At 41.6% G+C, this 16,369-nt stretch overlaps 2 protein-coding genes across 3 annotated transcripts in view; one reads left to right on the top strand and one right to left on the bottom strand.

Annotated features, from left to right (window-relative positions):
• Positions 1–2,192: 2,192 nt before the first annotated feature.
• socs3b (suppressor of cytokine signaling 3b) lies at positions 2,193–5,398 on the bottom strand. Of its 2 annotated transcripts, none has more exons than XM_026178339.2 (3): positions 5,264–5,398; positions 3,974–4,325; positions 2,193–3,858 (listed from the first exon to the last, which is right to left on the bottom strand). In XM_026178339.2, exons 2-3 carry the CDS (start codon positions 4,106–4,108, stop codon positions 3,301–3,303), a joined length of 693 nt encoding a protein of 230 aa, XP_026034124.1. In that variant the 5' UTR covers positions 4,109–4,325; positions 5,264–5,398; the 3' UTR covers positions 2,193–3,300. The 2 variants fall into 2 exon arrangements, with proteins under 2 accessions (XP_026034124.1, XP_026034125.1); XM_026178340.2 differs by having other exon boundaries at positions 5,116–5,345.
• A 1,362-nt stretch (positions 5,399–6,760) lies between these two features.
• The window catches only part of pgs1 (phosphatidylglycerophosphate synthase 1), a 45,033-nt gene continuing 35,424 nt past the window's right edge, over positions 6,761–16,369 (top strand). Inside the window, exon 1 of the mRNA XM_026178326.2 lies at positions 6,761–7,717. Coding sequence (XP_026034111.2) covers positions 7,602–7,717 — 116 coding nt within the window. The 5' untranslated portion in view covers positions 6,761–7,601. The remainder of the gene's footprint in view (positions 7,718–16,369) is intronic.

Here is a 16,369-nt window from a genome sequence, read left to right as displayed (position 1 = left end):
GGACTTGACCAGAGTCGCTTTGCATGACTCATAGTTCAAAATAATCCTCGTTTATCTTACACTGGGCTGTGGTGCAGTTCCTTTAAGCCACCTTTCAAACAAAAGGTTTGAACAGGAGAGCAGAAAAGAGCCTGAAGCCTTCAATTTTAGCTCACAAGGCTTAAATGTAGAAACTTTGGCCATATTAAAATGAGGATCCACCATTTTTACAGCACATGTATGACATTAAAAAAAAAAATCAGGAAAATCTCCCAGGTCCTCCTTATCTGATTTTAATATTCTCTCAGCATCTTTTATTTCTTGTTTTAAGCAATTATTTCCTCTTCAGGACTCCCCTACCTCACACACTCCCTCCTTCTGAAACACACATTAACACCAGGCAAGAGCCGTAAAAACTCAACTCAATTAAAGGGCCTCTTTCCTGGAAGCCAGCCTCAGACAGAGCACAAGGTATGCAGGGAATGGGAACCATATCTGTGTGTGTGTGTTCGGGGAAATGAGGGGGGGGGGGGGGGGTGTAGAAATGAAGAAACTCACCTCCTGCTTAATTTTACCAACAGGCGCAATCTAGCTTGACCAACCACTTACGCACACACACACTCTGCTTTGGCTGCGCACTAAAAGACAAAAAAACTAAAACCACAGACGATCATAAATCTCCTCCACGTGGACCCTTTCACCTATTTGACCTCAAACACACACACATATCCATACACACTCCCTGGAGGACACCATCCTCTTTCAGCCCCTCAGGCAGGATGTATAAAACCCCACTGCATTCCTTTCCAGTTAGGTCCAGCCCAAAGTGAGCTCTCCACACAGTGACTGCTGTGTCAAAGTGTGCATGCATGACGTTGACCTAAACCCTCTCCTTCTGGGAAACCCTTTGTTACTGTGCCATGTGCACATCAGCTGTGCCCTCCCTCCATCCTTTCCTTCCATCCTTCCCTATACGTTCTCCAATCCCTGTGGAATTTATCCACAATCCTCTGGCAAAGAAACGGAGAAGCGTGGATCGGAGCAACTTTAACCCGGTGATGAATGTGCGTCCTCCTCGTGTGCTGCTGCTCACTCTTTTTCAAAGTGTGCCGACTGAATAAACACTGCTTTGTTTAACTAGGAAATCCCAATTGTAAGTAAATAGTCTTGCTGTGAGGCCAGGAATTGCTGGAATAAAAACCATTTTACAATTTATTAGAGTAAATTAAAAGTGTGTGCAGTCAATATTGAATTGGTGGAAGTTCAAAAGAAGAAAAACAAAACAAAACAGTAAATTAAGACACAAGGCAAATGCATTGACTTTTGTAAAAATAGTGCTTTTTAATATAAATTATTGAAATATTTTAGAAATATAAATATGTGCAACGTTCCTTTTCATTTATTTCTGTAATGCTTTGTCATTTCAGGTATTACAGCTTGTATTGCCAGACTAGTGGCCAGCCTGTTGCGAGAGAGTCTTTATAAAAGACAATATGATTCACATACACGTGGTCCACCGGTGCAACACATGTTTTAAAAAAAAAAAAAAAAAAGAAGAAAGAGTTGGTGTTGATGTGACCCAGATTTGACCAAAAAAAAAAAAAGTGTGCCGCCCTCACCTCGAGTGGCCATGTGAGCTCAAACAGACAAAAACATAAAAGGCTGCCACTCCAATATGGATCACAGGTATGGGTCAAACAGCAAAAGCACTTCCTTTTTTTGATCAAATCTAAGTTTTGAATTCTGGTTTACAAAAGGCTGTTTTCTTTTCTTTTTTAAGAATCACTTGAGGGAAAAGTGTAGTGTATCCTTAACATTCAGACAAGTCCAACTGTTCACTTCTCCTCCTCCAGAGGTTATGATGGAAAAGTAGACAAAAAAGTAAAAAATACAAATCCTTTCTGAAGTTACAGGAGAAGGCAGACAGATATTCAAACACACTGGGGCATTTTAACAAATAGAAATGAGCCGGAGATGATAATCCAAGACAGAAATAAGACTCAGCTAAAATCTTTTTCCCCCTCACACAGGGCAGTTATATTTACAGGAGCGGCGTCCTGTTGTGCTCTATCATTTCCTCTTATCGGAGTTTTTGTTTAGCTGTATACCAGTATGTCTCCTCCCACCTTTCTCCCCCAAGTCTACCCCTCATTTTCAGTTTCCTTCTCCCAATCCCACTCCTCCCTCTGCTTTAAAATCCTCGCCCTCTCCGCATCTTTGGGATCATCACCATTATCATCATTCCCCCAAGGAGCTTTACAGTGTCGCTGACATTTTTCCAGCCAGTCGGGATAAAAATAAGGTCTGCTGTTTTGTTTGGTCCCATGCCAGGGCTTTTGTCCCGGTAAAAAAGCTTTTGTCTCGGCAAGAGCGGCCTGTTTTCTGTCACTGTCAAAGCATACATGCATCTCTGAAACAAAAAGGCAGGGGGAGGGGGGGCTGGGCAGTCAAATGGTTATGGATCAGGAACAAGGAACACATAGGAGAAGAAAATGCTTAGTAATTATTTTTTTAACCTCCCCCCATCCCCCCAAAACTCCCATGCTAACAAAACCTTCATGTGGTCTATATACCTGTGCGTGTGTTTGAGGGTGTGGGTGTGTGTTTGCATATGTGGAGCTAGAGTGCATGACCGTCCCACTCCCCCTCTATGAGGCAACACTTGCGGGAAGCAGCAATGGAAATGTGTGCACCACCACAACACAAACACACACACACTCACGCTCAGACAAACAAATCCTGTGCGTTCTCTGTACAGGGCCCCCCTCGTTTGGACTTTGCCTTTTCTCTGAAACCCCCCACCCCCCACTCTCTCTACCCACTGCCGTTTGTCTGTCCAGTTGTAAATGTCACGCAGACAGCAGCAGCTTTGAAGCACATTAAACCCACCAAAATATCACTGGTGGTGCATTGATCATGCCTTTCGCTGCCATCGTTAATATTGACCAGTCAGGTTAATCTTCTACGAGGCACTGCTCTGCGTCTCAGTCAGTCATAGGAAACGTTGACCTTTGACCTCAGGCTTCATCTGCCACTCACTTGAGTGGTCAGTGTTTTTGTTTTTGTGTGTTTTTGCAAAGCAGGACGGACGAGGTAATCGTCGGTTACCCAAATCACACTCCTCATCCCCAGAAGGTCAGCGGGTGACCCAGAGTAGATCAGTGATCAGCTGATTCTGGAAAACTGACCTCATGTTAGCACTTAAGGCTCAGTCTGGTCAGTTTATGTCCACACAGACAATCTCGCATTCACCGAGAGCTGGTCCGTGCTGTAATCCTGGCACTTGGTCCATGCAGTAGAACCTGTCGCAGTTCCTGTCAGTCATATAGGAGCATCATACTCCTCCAGGTAGTCTCTAAGTGTGTCCGGGAGCTGCTCAGTCCGCTCAGATGCCCCCAAGCCCTGATTGTTCAGCGTCCTCCTGCACATGTGCTGCAGGCTGGAGAGACAAGTCGAGAGGGGTCGACGCAATTCCAGTGGGATTTTCTCCCCACCGGTATGGATCAGATAAACATTGTGTGCCTTTGTTTTTGTCTCTCCTGGATTGTCCCCACTCGCCCGTTCCTTGGTCCCTTCAGTATCTTGCCCCTTCCCCATGTAGTGCGCTACAAGTTTCAGCACACAGTCAAATTGCGGGAGCTCCTGGGTATTTTGGGGGTCTGGCTGTAGGAAGAAGCCTCCTCCCTCACTGTGGATTCGCAGATTCTTGGTTCCCTTAGTTGTCTGGACAGAGAGTGTGAAGAAGTGGTGGTGGTCTGAGGAGTCACGGACCAGGAAAGTGCCAGGGGGTTGAGAGCGTAGCAGGGAGCTGGCTTCCCGGCCTCCGACAGCTCCCCAGTAAAAGCCACTCTGCTGAAGCTTATGCAGTGCACGCATCACCTGAAACGGGTAAAAAAAAAAAGAAAAAAAAAAGCCATGTTGAATTTCCAAGAATGCCAAAGAAACCACACACACAAAACGTAATAGTTTAGCTAACTCCTCAGATGTGACTGACCTGCTGGTAGTGTTCATGCGAGCTGAAGGGCTTGAAATGATGCGGGGTAAAGTTCGACCCCTGAACCCTGCCCTCTGGAGAGGTGATGCTGCTCATGGCAAGGGGGTTGTGTCCTGCAAAGGTTACCATGGCCATGCCATGGCCCCCTGCCTCTCCCTGCTGATCGAGAGGCAGGGGGCCCAGAAAAGGAGTGCGGGATTGGACAGGTGGAAGAGAGTCGGCAGCAGAGCGAGAGGGGAGACGAGGGGGGGAGCGGGGTGAGGATGGCGGGGTCACACACCGGGTCCAGGGCCCCGGGGAAGAGGAGTCTGATGCATCCAGAGAGGGGCTGGTAGAGAGCACCTATACACAGCTGGAGGGAGACAGTGAGCAAAGATTAAGCACTTCCAGCTATATATAACCTCATCTTGGCTTGCAAATATAGAGCCATAGAGCCTCATTTGAATTTCACTCCTGCATAGGCAGTGAGAAATAAATGGCCACTGTGCCACACTGAAGCTCTCAGTTTACCCCCATAAAAATGCAGTTATGGCGACTGTAACAAATGCATATGGCATGAGCGGGCAGCGAGCAGGCAGGTTATATTTAGTTTAAATGAATGCACTGCTTACTCGTGCTGCTGCACCGTGCAGCCAGACAGCAACTGGATCCTGATTGCTTTCAATTGTCTTCGATCGGGCGCACCGCAACAAGGGATTTCTGAATCGGGGTCACTGTGAAAGAGTCCAGCCAGCGCAATTTTTTTCTTCTATTAACCCCCTCCATTTCTCTTTGCTAAATAGCTGTATTCCTGCTCGGAGGCCCCGTTCTCCGGTTTCACGATGACTGAAAAGGTGTCCCGTCTGGTTCTGGTTTCCCAAGATACCCTGCAGGCTCTACGGGAATTGGAAGTCGGCTTCACCGGACAGTGCAGGCGCCATAGCGACTCAGAACTGCTACGGAGCCACTGGCGTTAAACTCGGTCCACTACTGATGATACTGCGAACCCCCCGAGCATTAACACTTTTAGGACCGTCTTCAGCGAGAGCCCGAGCTGCTAAATAAAACCACAGCGCTTTAAAGTGCCCCATACCCCAGTTTTCTGTCATTTTGCCTACTTTAAGACGATGAACAGCGAACCGCTTTTAAATGTTTTAACTTACCTTGTGGATACACTCAGCCCAGCGCCGCAGCCGCTCGTCGCCAAAAGAAAAGATACGCAAACTACCCGAAAGTAGTGCTTGAAAAAATATTAACTCAGGCATTAAAATCCATAAAAAAGTATCCAAAAGAGCGTGTGGGTTTCCTTACCGAGCAGAGGAATGTGTCGGCAGCGGTATCTGCCGGAGAACTCCCCGTGTGTGTGTGTTGGGGGAGGAGGGGAGGGGAGGAGGTTTACTGGAGGTTGTTTCCAGTGAGTAAAGCCGATGTTCGTAAAGCTCCGCCCCCCTCCGTTCAGAGGTTCTTCCAGTAAACACACGAACGCACGCTCACGCACGCAAAAGAACACACGCGCGGGCTCGCGCCCGCTCTTGGCGGATCGCCAATAAATAATCAGCGTGACCTTTACCGGGCTGTTTCCTGGTACTGCTGCTGGATTCCCTTCTCGACAAGGTGAAAAAGTTAAAAGCTCCACATATGGCACAATATAAAACCGCAGCTATGGCTCATGTTTTAGAGACATACTCCACATATTCTCGCTATAATAACTAACCATAATATGCTTGTACATGCACTGCAGGACCCTTCTTTTTTTCTGCATTCATCTAACACTCAGATCTGCCGTTAAAGCATTAAAAATCCTCAGTTCCATATAAAATAATGCATCCAAGTGTTGATATCTATGTAGAAATCAGCATTTCCCCCGAAAATATGGGTTATATAAACATATTCACACCCGTAGAAGACATTTTGTTCTTTCTCCCTAAAGGAAAATCAGCAGGATTGTAATAAAAATCTTATTTACTTTTTTTTGTTTTTAGCAGGGTTACTTTTACTGATGCAGAAGATTGCCAGGATTACCAGGAAAATGCACAGACTTCTGTTAAAGACTTAAACAAAAAATATCTTAATGTATGCAAATATTATTCTTAGTTTTAATACATATCAGGTCTCAGTAATCCCAGATAGGTAGGAGAAGTATTATTATTTTTTTATTTTTAAAAAAGCACCCCTAAATTTGTATCTAGGTGAAAAGTTGTCATAATGCTGTGAATTAAAGTACTCGTATCTATTCAATATTTAATCTGCTGAGGTTGAGTAAAGACTCAAGTATTTTAAAACTGTACCGCAGTGAATGTTACTCTACTATTTATTAAATTTGCTGTAGTTTGTTTGGACAAACACAGAATACAAAAGCACATGTGCACAAATTAAGAAAAAAAGCACAGGTAGAATTTTTTTTTAGGTGTTTCACTGAAATAATCAAGTAACCTACTTTCAAGGTTTATGTCTATTTCCTTGTGCTGTTACAAATCTCTCTGCTGAGTTTCCATAAACAAAGCCTTACCTTAAGGTCAGATATTTTCAAGCTATTCAGCATCAACATGGGCTGTCATTGCATTCTCCCTTCTCTTTCTTAACAGCATGAAGGATAAATAGCATCTGACCTACAACAAACTGGCTTATGTTTAAAGATAGGGGTCCCTCAGTCCGCTGTGTCGTGTCCGTGTCAGGAAACATCTGACTTACTGCAAATGCTCTTGAGCAACAGCCTACAGTGTTGCTTGAGCATGCAAATGCCCTATATGTAATGAAAGGTTGAAAGAGTGACTCGTTTTAAATTAAGAGCCAAATCTGTAACTTTAGAGGAGAAAAAGGTTTAAATTTACTCTGAAAAATAGTGAGAATCAATTACAAATGCTATGATTACTGGTCTTTCTTTCTAATATGTTCATTAACAATCCAAGAACAAACATAGGCTGTAAGGCCATAAAAGATATCAACTCATATTTAAAGTGTTTTGAAATCAATAAAGCAGTAAAGTTAGATAGTAGTCCTGATTGTTCTCCATATCATTCTACTGAAACGTACTGCTGCGAGTATTGTTGTTATAAGACAGCAGTAATGAAGATTCTCACGTGCTATGAGCCTTCCAAATATAAACACATACACACACATTTATCAGTCGGCTGAAACAATGCACGTCATGCATTGCATGACTGAAAATCTTCAAGGCACACCTTTAACAGGTAACTGAACAGGAAGATGTGTTACCAAAAATATATCTTTAAGCTTTTCTGTGGTCACATATGTCTTTTTTAAAGAGTGCCTTGGTGGTTAATTTAAAAATGGAGCATAAATAATTTGCAGGTCATTAAAAGACACTTAAAATCACCCCCAAAATCACAGAAAAACAGATCCCAAACCAGCGATATTTAATTTATTTAATTAAAAGAAAAGCACCTTACCTATTACAGTAGGGTCTTATTATTGTAAGGTCTTTACCTTTCAGTTTAAAGCGCCTTCAGGCAAATGTTGTTGTGCTTTGAAGCAATACAAATAAAACTGAATTGAACTGAATTGAAGTTGCTTGGCACGGTTTGAGCTGTCACTACAATCTTGTGTACTGCACAGTGTAGAAAGCGTCTGTGTATGTGAACTGAGAGGGGTGTCTATAAAGTTTTTTCAAACTCGCAGTGCTGCAGCAATGGCGGCTCCCATGTCCTGGAGGAGGCTGGTGTACTCCGTGTACTCACCGGCCATAGCTGGGGTTTTTACCCGGATATCTGACCGGGTGTTCCGTGCACGGGACCGGCGAGGAGGGTAAGACACACGAGGACAAAAGTGCGCTTTTTCCTCCGCTGTAGTGTTACTTCTCTTAGCGCCTTTCTCACCTCTAGCTTGCCTTGCTAGTGTAGCTCTTGCTAATGCACCCATCATCGGACACGAATATTTTGACCCTCTGTTTTCACGAAGTCTTAAAATCCTTTATACGTGAACATGTCTGGCCACCAACCCCGACTTATTTCGAGTGAAAATAACACGTTTACAGCAAATGATAACCATAGTTAGAGTCACATTTAGCGCATCAATATCCAGTAATGAACTTCACGAGACTCAGCAACCATATGGGGAAGTTTTCATAACTGACACGCAGTGCACCATGGGAATGAATAAGAAACCAGCTATGTTTTATTTGTTTTTTTATTTTGGAAATAGCAGTTGAACTTATGATGTAATAATGATAGTCTTTCGGCCTTAGGGGTTGCCACAGCGGATCATTTCCCTTCATCTCACCCTATCTTTAGCATCGATCTCCAGCCCAGCTTTGTCTCCCTGTCTTCACACTGCTCAATCCGAGCTGTCTGTCGGATATACTAATTTCTAATCTTGTCCATCATGGTCAGTGCCAGCTCGGCGTCTTGTCTTCATCTTTTTTTTGGGTCAGTGCCACAGTCTTCAAACCACACATCACAGCAGGTCTCACTACCACCTTCTAATCCTTCCCTTTCACTCTTACTGCTATCCTCCTCAAAAATCACCCCAGGCAATCGTCTCCACCTGCTGCACCTGTCTCATGCACTGACTGTTGCTTTGGATGGTTGACCAACTCATCCACCTTTACCACCTCTACTCCTTGCATCTTCACCTTTCCATCTGTCTCCAACTCTCGAGACACTCTGTCCCCCAGCTGTTCCCTGCTCTCCCTGCATCTCAACATGTTTTGAAGTTCTCCAGAGGCCTGGTAATGAACTCATGTGATACGGGTGTGTTGACCCAGGGTGAGATTTAAAACCTGCAAGGACACCGGCCCTCGTGGACTGGGATTGGGGACCCCAGCTTTAAAGGCTTTGAGCTTTGTGATGAAGTAGAACTAGCTAGTTAGATTTGGGAGTAACAAGACACAGCAAATTATGTCCTCAAAATCCAGTAAGATAAAGTTATCTCGCTTCAGTTATTTTTGCTGTAAAATAAGCTTGTAAAGCATATGAACATTGTCACTAAAACCTGTCATAAATGTTGGCATGAGAGAGTCTGCTATCAGTGTGCGATTGAATGGGGTCTACTTGGTAATTACATGCAATCTGCTTTTGATAATAGAAAAATAAATGGCAGTTGTTTATAAACCTTCAATAATCTGTCAGAAAAACTGCAGTTGGTTACACTGCACCTGTTTGCAGACAGTTGCATCCGATCGGGCGACCTGTGCAAGTGATCATGAGTGCACAACGTCCTCAAACTCTGGGCAACCATTAGTCACCAAGAGTTGCAATTAGTCTATTGCTGGATAGTTTTTCAGTTCAGTTCATTTAAGTTTCCTTGGCTAACGTTATTGCAGAATGGTTAGCCCTCTAATAAAATAAGTATATCTAGTGTGCCTGTAGTGACACAATATTTCCACACGGAATATTGCAATATTATGTTGTCTTTTTCTTTTTTCTTTTTTGGCACCCACCACTGCTGCTCTTCTCTGTCTTGTTTAGAGCCTCTGTGTTGGGCTTCCAGTTCAGCTTGTTATTGATGTGGAAACCCGGGCGCACAGGTACTCCTCCACCACATCAACAGGATAGACAGGAGTTGTATAGCCGTACTCATCCTTCAGTAGTCTATGTGATTTTATTCACATTCAGAAGCAGATGATTCCTCCCAGAATACTCCACAAAATAATATCCTAGTGTTCTGTGCTCCCACTCTCTCCCATTAGTAATAACATAGTATATTGAGTTTTACTGAAAAGCCTGAGGTGTACAAGGCAATGTGAAAAAGCACAATTCCCTGTGGAGCTCCAGTATGGCACCTCAACAAATCCTAAAGTCTCAGATACTGCAGACTGTGTGTCAGGTAGTATGCAATCCATGAGATGGTGGACATGATTACTTACATTTCCTGTAGCTTCTCTCTCAGCCGCAGTGGATGGATCATGTTAAATGGACTTGAGAAATCCATCTAGATAGTAACCATGCAGCCGTTACTATCTAGATCAGAGGTCGGCAACCCACGGCTCACACGCCCTTCTGCGTCACACGCTAGTACAGAGGGTGAAGCACTGTTTTCACCTGTGGTGTTAGGTTAACTAAGACAAGCCTTGGCTGTGCTGTGGTTGTTTTGTAACGTTGCGTGTGACTAATACTAAACTACTACACCTTTCTGACAACCACCTTCACTCCAGTCTTGTTGTGTGACAGCTAGCACACAGCTGCAACTAAACTCAAGCAGCTGTTGGGGTCTATTCAAATCAACACGTGGAGTGACACGCCTGAGTCGTCTTTAGACTTCAGAAAAAAGAGCTTTTCACTTCAGTCATTTTTCACTTGACAGAACAGGAAAAGCTGAGAAATTAAAAACAACTGTATTCCCTGTAGGGGAGGTAAACAGGTTTTAGGGTGTCCCAGCAGTCATTCATGTTGACTTAGTGGCTTATAAATAGTCTTTGAGGGATGGTTTCAAAAGAAGATAAAAAAGAAAATTGTACCATGTGAAGAATTCAGCCTGATTACTTGGCTGTCATCTTCGTGACGTAAGACATTGACTGAAAAAGTTGGGGACATTCTTCTTTCCATCCTGCTATGATGAGCAGCTTGCCTGTGTACAGTTTTTAGAATAAATCTCTGGATCTGCAGGATTCTCATGGGGAAGACGATTGCGTGGCATATTTGTCACTCTTGTGTACATTATACTGTTCGATTAAATGTGTAAGTGCATTTAAACACCAGATCTATAAGTGCACTTATAGATGCTGCTTGCTTGGCATGCTTAAACTCCACAGCTTACAGATACAGGTACCCAGCTAAGTGCTACAGGGCACCTGTCTATCAAAGCCATGCCTTTAACTTTAAGCCTTAAAATGATACAGCTGTACAGTGATATGAAGGAGTAACTACAACCCCCCAAATCATCTTTTGTGCCAGGCTTTAAATTTATTGTTGTGACTGAAGTTAGAAAATTAGAGCAACTTCTCTGCTGGTTTCATTTTTTTTTAACCCTGAAGGTTTACAACTTGGTGTAGACATTCATTACTTTTTTTTTTTGGTGTGAACTGTAGTTCCTGGGTCGAGTCTGCTTCCCAGAAGGAAATAGTTTGTGGAATTTAAAAACGAACATTCCATAGTATATTGCTTTCATGCTTTCTTGGCAGCAGTTTGGGAATGGCTCTTTTATGAATGCTAGAACTTTGGACTTTGTGCACACATGCTGTAACAAGTCCCTAGTATTATAACCAAAACATAGATGGGCTCATTTTTTATTCTTCTACTGGAGTGGCTTTACTTGATTTACAGTTTAAAAAAATAAAAAAATCTCTATTTATCCTATCTGGGTCTGGGTGCTAAATCTCAGTTTATCCTGTTTAATAAAACGAGCCATTTCAGCACGTATACTTTTAGGGTCAGAGCCTTTCTTCTGATTGGCTGCCCTTCACAAACACAAGGTTTGACAAGAGGGGTGGAGCTCTGTATTCACACAGAGTTGTGTACCTGAGAGATGTTTCTCGCTGTGGTGCAATACAGCGTTAAAAGTAGAAAATAACAAGTGCTTAGGGCATTCTGAAGCCTTCTCGAGACTTTTTCATTCACAGGGATACTCTGACTTCATTATTTGAAACGTTTGGCATGTTCAACATTTTTAGGGATTCTTGAGGACCTACAGGTTATGGTTAAATTTGAATTCTTTTCTTTTTTTTCAGGACTTGTCACTTTTCATAATCACAAGCGTTAAAGCTGGCGATGTGACTGACTTTGACAGGTGTGCCAACAGTGGCAGCTGTCTGCTTGCATCTTTAGTAAGAAGCTTTACCCATGCATCAACTGGACCTCCGCCAAGTTTATGGTGTTGGTGCATTTTGTAAATAAATTTGTGCTTCAGTTTCACTTGGATGTGACGAGGATCTGGCTGTGAAACCGCGTGCTCATTGGCTAAGCATTTATCAAAGCATTTCAGTGTTGGCTTCACTGTTGTGATGTGGAATCCGTGTCTGTCTTCTATACTGTCAAAGTTGTTGAATTCATCTTGCTGGTATCTTACAACCTCTCGACCAGTGGTGTCAAACATAAGACCTGGGGGCCAGTAAGGACTTCAATCTGCCCCACTGGACGGCTTTAAAAAATGTCAAGTAGAGCATAGATTTTGAAGTTTTTACTGCATTTTCATACGTTTTACAGCTTTTCCTACCGATAAACATGTCACCCATGGCCGTTAATACTACAACAAAGTAATTAAGTAATAGATAAACATTTAAATGACCGAAAAGTTCCTTTTTTGACTATTGACTATAGAAATGTCTGGGTTTTTTTTTTTTTTTTTTTTAAAAAGGGTTCCACATAAACATATCTGTGAATAAATCAGTTTTGTAACTATAGGAGAATCTGGAAAATGATCTACCAGGACCTTTTCTCTAATTTTACAAATCTTTGTTAACCACAGCAGCATTTCTTTATCATGTAGAAAAAAAAAGCTGTGCTATTGACATCGCACTTCTTTTTCTTATATCGAATGTGTGTAGTTAAATGTCTTTACACTTACAGAAAGGGGATTTTCACTGGTCCGACCCACTTAAGAAGTGGGCTGTATGTGGCCCATGATGTGAAATGAGTTTGACACCCCTGCTCTAGACCAGGTTTAAGATATGGAGCCCAAAACCCATGAGTGACATCATAGTGGCTATGTCCATCTTATACTGTCAACTGTGGTTGGTCATCCCACCACGTCCCATTTACGCTAAGTTGGATTAGTATCTGTGGCATCAGTGCTCGGAGCTCTTCGTCTTACTCATCTCTTCACCTTTCAGTACGTTTAGTGTTTTGGCTTCTGCAAGTTCTGGATTTACATCTTACGAGGTCTAAAATATAACAAGTAGCATTTCCTGTTTGCTAAATGAATAGGCTGTGGATCAGTTGACAAGAATGAGGATGTAAGTCCTTTAAAATTACAAGGACTTTTAAGTCACATGCTTTAAATCAAATCAGATGCGGTGCATACACATGACGAACTGAACAGCTCCTCTGTTCATTGAAGTCAACAGCTAAAGCCTTGCATTGCTAGCATAGCCTCTAATTCTGTTAAATCAAAGGGAGTTAACTCCATCGTTTGTTTGCTTGTTTTAATCAATTTTAAACCATGCTTTTTATTTGTTTTTGTTTCTAATGTCTCTGTAAAGCACTTTGAATCACCTTGTTGTTGAATTGTGCTATACAAATAAACTTGCCTTGCCTATAGTCATCAGATGGCTTATGTAATTCTTTTATTTAGAAGACATGCGGTGATTATATGCCCCTCCTATGTCTGCCCTTTAAAATAAATCGACTTTGACTTTGTTTTATTTAATTTTTGTAGACTTTTATGTCCCCCTAACATGAGTTGAAAGCTGATATTTTTATATGACGCTGTTGGAACATTAATTGTAAAGTGTGATCTTTATTTCCTCTGTCACACCATTCTGTCTTTTTACAACTTACAGAAAACTGTCAAGGCTTCCTGTCAGCTGAGTCACACAACAGAGCTGAATCACTGAGCTTGATGTGCTCTGTTTGATAACGTTCGTAATTTGCACCGCTGTAAAAGGAGGGAGATAATTTGGAGTAAGATGAGTAGAAATGAGGAAGTTATGTTTCTTGATGTTTTTTATCACTCTTGTGTGTTTATGATTAGACTCTGTGTGACTGTGATGTGACTCTGTAGCTTTTATTGATTATTATTTATTTACATAAAGTCAAATGCCAAAAGCAAGACCGTGTATTTGTATTCTGGTTAATATAAGGTTGTAAACAATGTAAAGGAATGCCAGGACTTCTGACAATTAGCCGATAAGAGTTGCAAGCATGCCTGAGGTTAACACTCCACCCTGTAATTATTTTAATGTGGTTGCATTGTCAGACTGCATGCTTGTGTGAGAAGCACAAAAGAGCCGCATCTTTGGGATGAATGTAGGATGCAGACAAAAGAAAAAAGCACATGAAGGGTTACATCTTCCCACAGATCCGTGCTCCTGAATACAACTCTTATTTGAGCAGCCATGAATTATTTTCCGTCATACTCAATATTTTCATCAGATAAGCATCTGACATTTTTCACATGTTTTACGGGTTTTCTCAGATTTTTATCAACAGTCAGTGATTCATTAGGAAAAAAACAATCTTGTTTTTCATTTACAAAAAATCAGACTACTAAGGGTTGTAAAGGGCTTTACAGTCAATCCTGAAATTTAGCTTTGATTAGTCATGTTTGACTGATTTGTTCCTAAATTGAGCTATTTTTAGACAGTCGTTCACAGAGTGGCCTTTGAGTACCTCTCAAAGACTCTGCCTCCTTTAAAAGAAATTTTTTTTATACACAGTCGTGTTACTAATTTACCAGATTAGATGGTTGATATTGCATGTACTTTCAGTTATGCCAAACATCATAACAATAACATTTTTTAACTTACTTTTATTCATCCATAAAATATATTACCAAATGTAAATAAGTGCAAAGTGTACAGTCAGAAAACTTATTTGAACCCCTGCTGATTTTGTAAGTTTGCCCACTAACAAAAGAAAGTTCAGTCTATAATTTCAATGGTAGGTTTATTGAACAGTGAGACAAAGAACAAAAACCAAAAAATCCATAAAGATGCATTTCAAAAAAGTTATAAATGAATTTTTTATTTCCATGAAGGAAATAAGCATTTGCTCCCCTATCAATGAGGAAGATTTCTGGCTCCCAGGTGTATTTTATACAGGTAACGAGCTGGCAGCCTTCTTAACTTGTTACCTGTGTAAAAGACAACGGTGCGTAGAAGAAACAAATTTCTCCAGATTTAAAACTGTACCATGGCCAAGACCAAAGAGCTTTCCAAGGATGTCCGGGACAAGATTGTGCACAAGGCTGGAATGGGCTAGAAGACCATCGCCAAGCAGCTGGGTGAGATAGTGACAATAGTTGGTGTGATTAATGGCAAATGGAAGAACCATAGAATAACTGCCAAGCTTCCTAGGTCTGGAGCTCCACGCAAAATCTCACCTCATGGAGTTTCAATGATAATGAGAACAGTGTGAAACCAGAAGGAGAACAACTCTGGAGGAACTTGTGAGTGATCTAAAGGCAGCTGAGACTGTAGTCACCTAGAAAAGAGTTGGTAAAGCAGTTGGTAACTGCAGTGCCTGCAAGGTCCCTCTGCTCAACAACTGCTTTTTTTTTTTTTTTTTTTTTTTTGACCCTATGCGACCTATATCCGATCATGGTATGACAGTGTGAACGGCACAAATCCAATATTTTCAAGTCCGAAGTCTTTATATTAAGGGCCATCAGTCAAACAATGTTGTGTGTTCTGGGTCTAAACAGAGCGCGTTGTGTGTGACGTCTTCTTTTGTGCATGCGGGCCGCTTTGAGCGTTCACAATAGAGCGCGTTTGCTGTCGCATTTTATTTGTAGTGTGAACAAGCAGACAAAAAAATCGGATTTGATCAAAAAAATCTGAATTGAGCATTAAGACCTGCAGTGTGAACGTAGCCTAAGACTTCAGAGGGTGAAGCAGATTTCCTTGAACTGGAATTTGCACTCAGCTGATTAAATGGAATAAACAAATGTGAAATGAACTCGTCATTCCCCAGCCTGGCTGGAAGCAAATCTGGACTCTAATGAAGTAGCAAAAGTATAGAAAAGGGATTTTGCTGAGATGAAATGCAAACCAGTATGTATGGCACAATCGTTGTAAGTCCTGGATCCACCAGGTGTGTTTTGACATTACACAAATTTTCCTGTGTGTTGTTCCAACCTTCTTGAAACAAGCTGCTGGCTTCAACTTCAAAATGAGCTCTAGTTTCCAAAAAACACCGACACTGATACGTTTCCTTTTGTGCCGGTTTCAAATGATTCTGCAACTGAAGTGAATTTGAGCCAAAACGTTTATTTTGGCAAGCTGCAAGTTATACTTAAGTATATTCTCTGTTTATATATTCCACATTTTGATGCCATCACTACAAAAAAAAATATTTTCTTGGCCCTGAGAATGTTTTAAAAACATTAAATTGTTTAAAAAAAAAAAAAAATTTTGGCCTTAGAATTGTGGAAAATAAAATGCTGATTGGTGACCCAGTTTAAATAATAAAGTAGCAGTCCTTCTTACTGACAGGTGTTTCTATGATCTCCTCTCCATATTTTATGGCCGTGAAAAAGGCTAACAGAAATAACTGTCTGTATAATGTGACAGAACCCAAAGACCCTTTCACAAAAGTGATGAAATCAGTGAAAAGTGATTTCAGCACTTCTCTGAAACGGATTAAAAATGTAACTTCTTGTGCTCTTTAATTAGACTTGACCTGGTGTACCTAATAAATGGGGACTTGGGCGTGCTCTGAGTACTTGTAGAAGTGAGTCTTACTACTCAGCAGCCACCTTCATAACAACTTTATGCACTTAATGAGCAATTATTTTGAAGCATTATGTAAATTATCTTTATTTCAAAGGCCACTGGGACATAATAACTCCATGTATAATATCATG

Source organism: Astatotilapia calliptera, chromosome 8, assembly GCF_964374335.1.
Source record: "Astatotilapia calliptera chromosome 8, fAstCal68.1, whole genome shotgun sequence".
Lineage (NCBI taxonomy): Eukaryota > Metazoa > Chordata > Actinopteri > Cichliformes > Cichlidae > Astatotilapia > Astatotilapia calliptera.
Note: the sequence above shows the minus strand (reverse complement) of the source record. Positions and strands in the feature narration are given on the sequence as shown.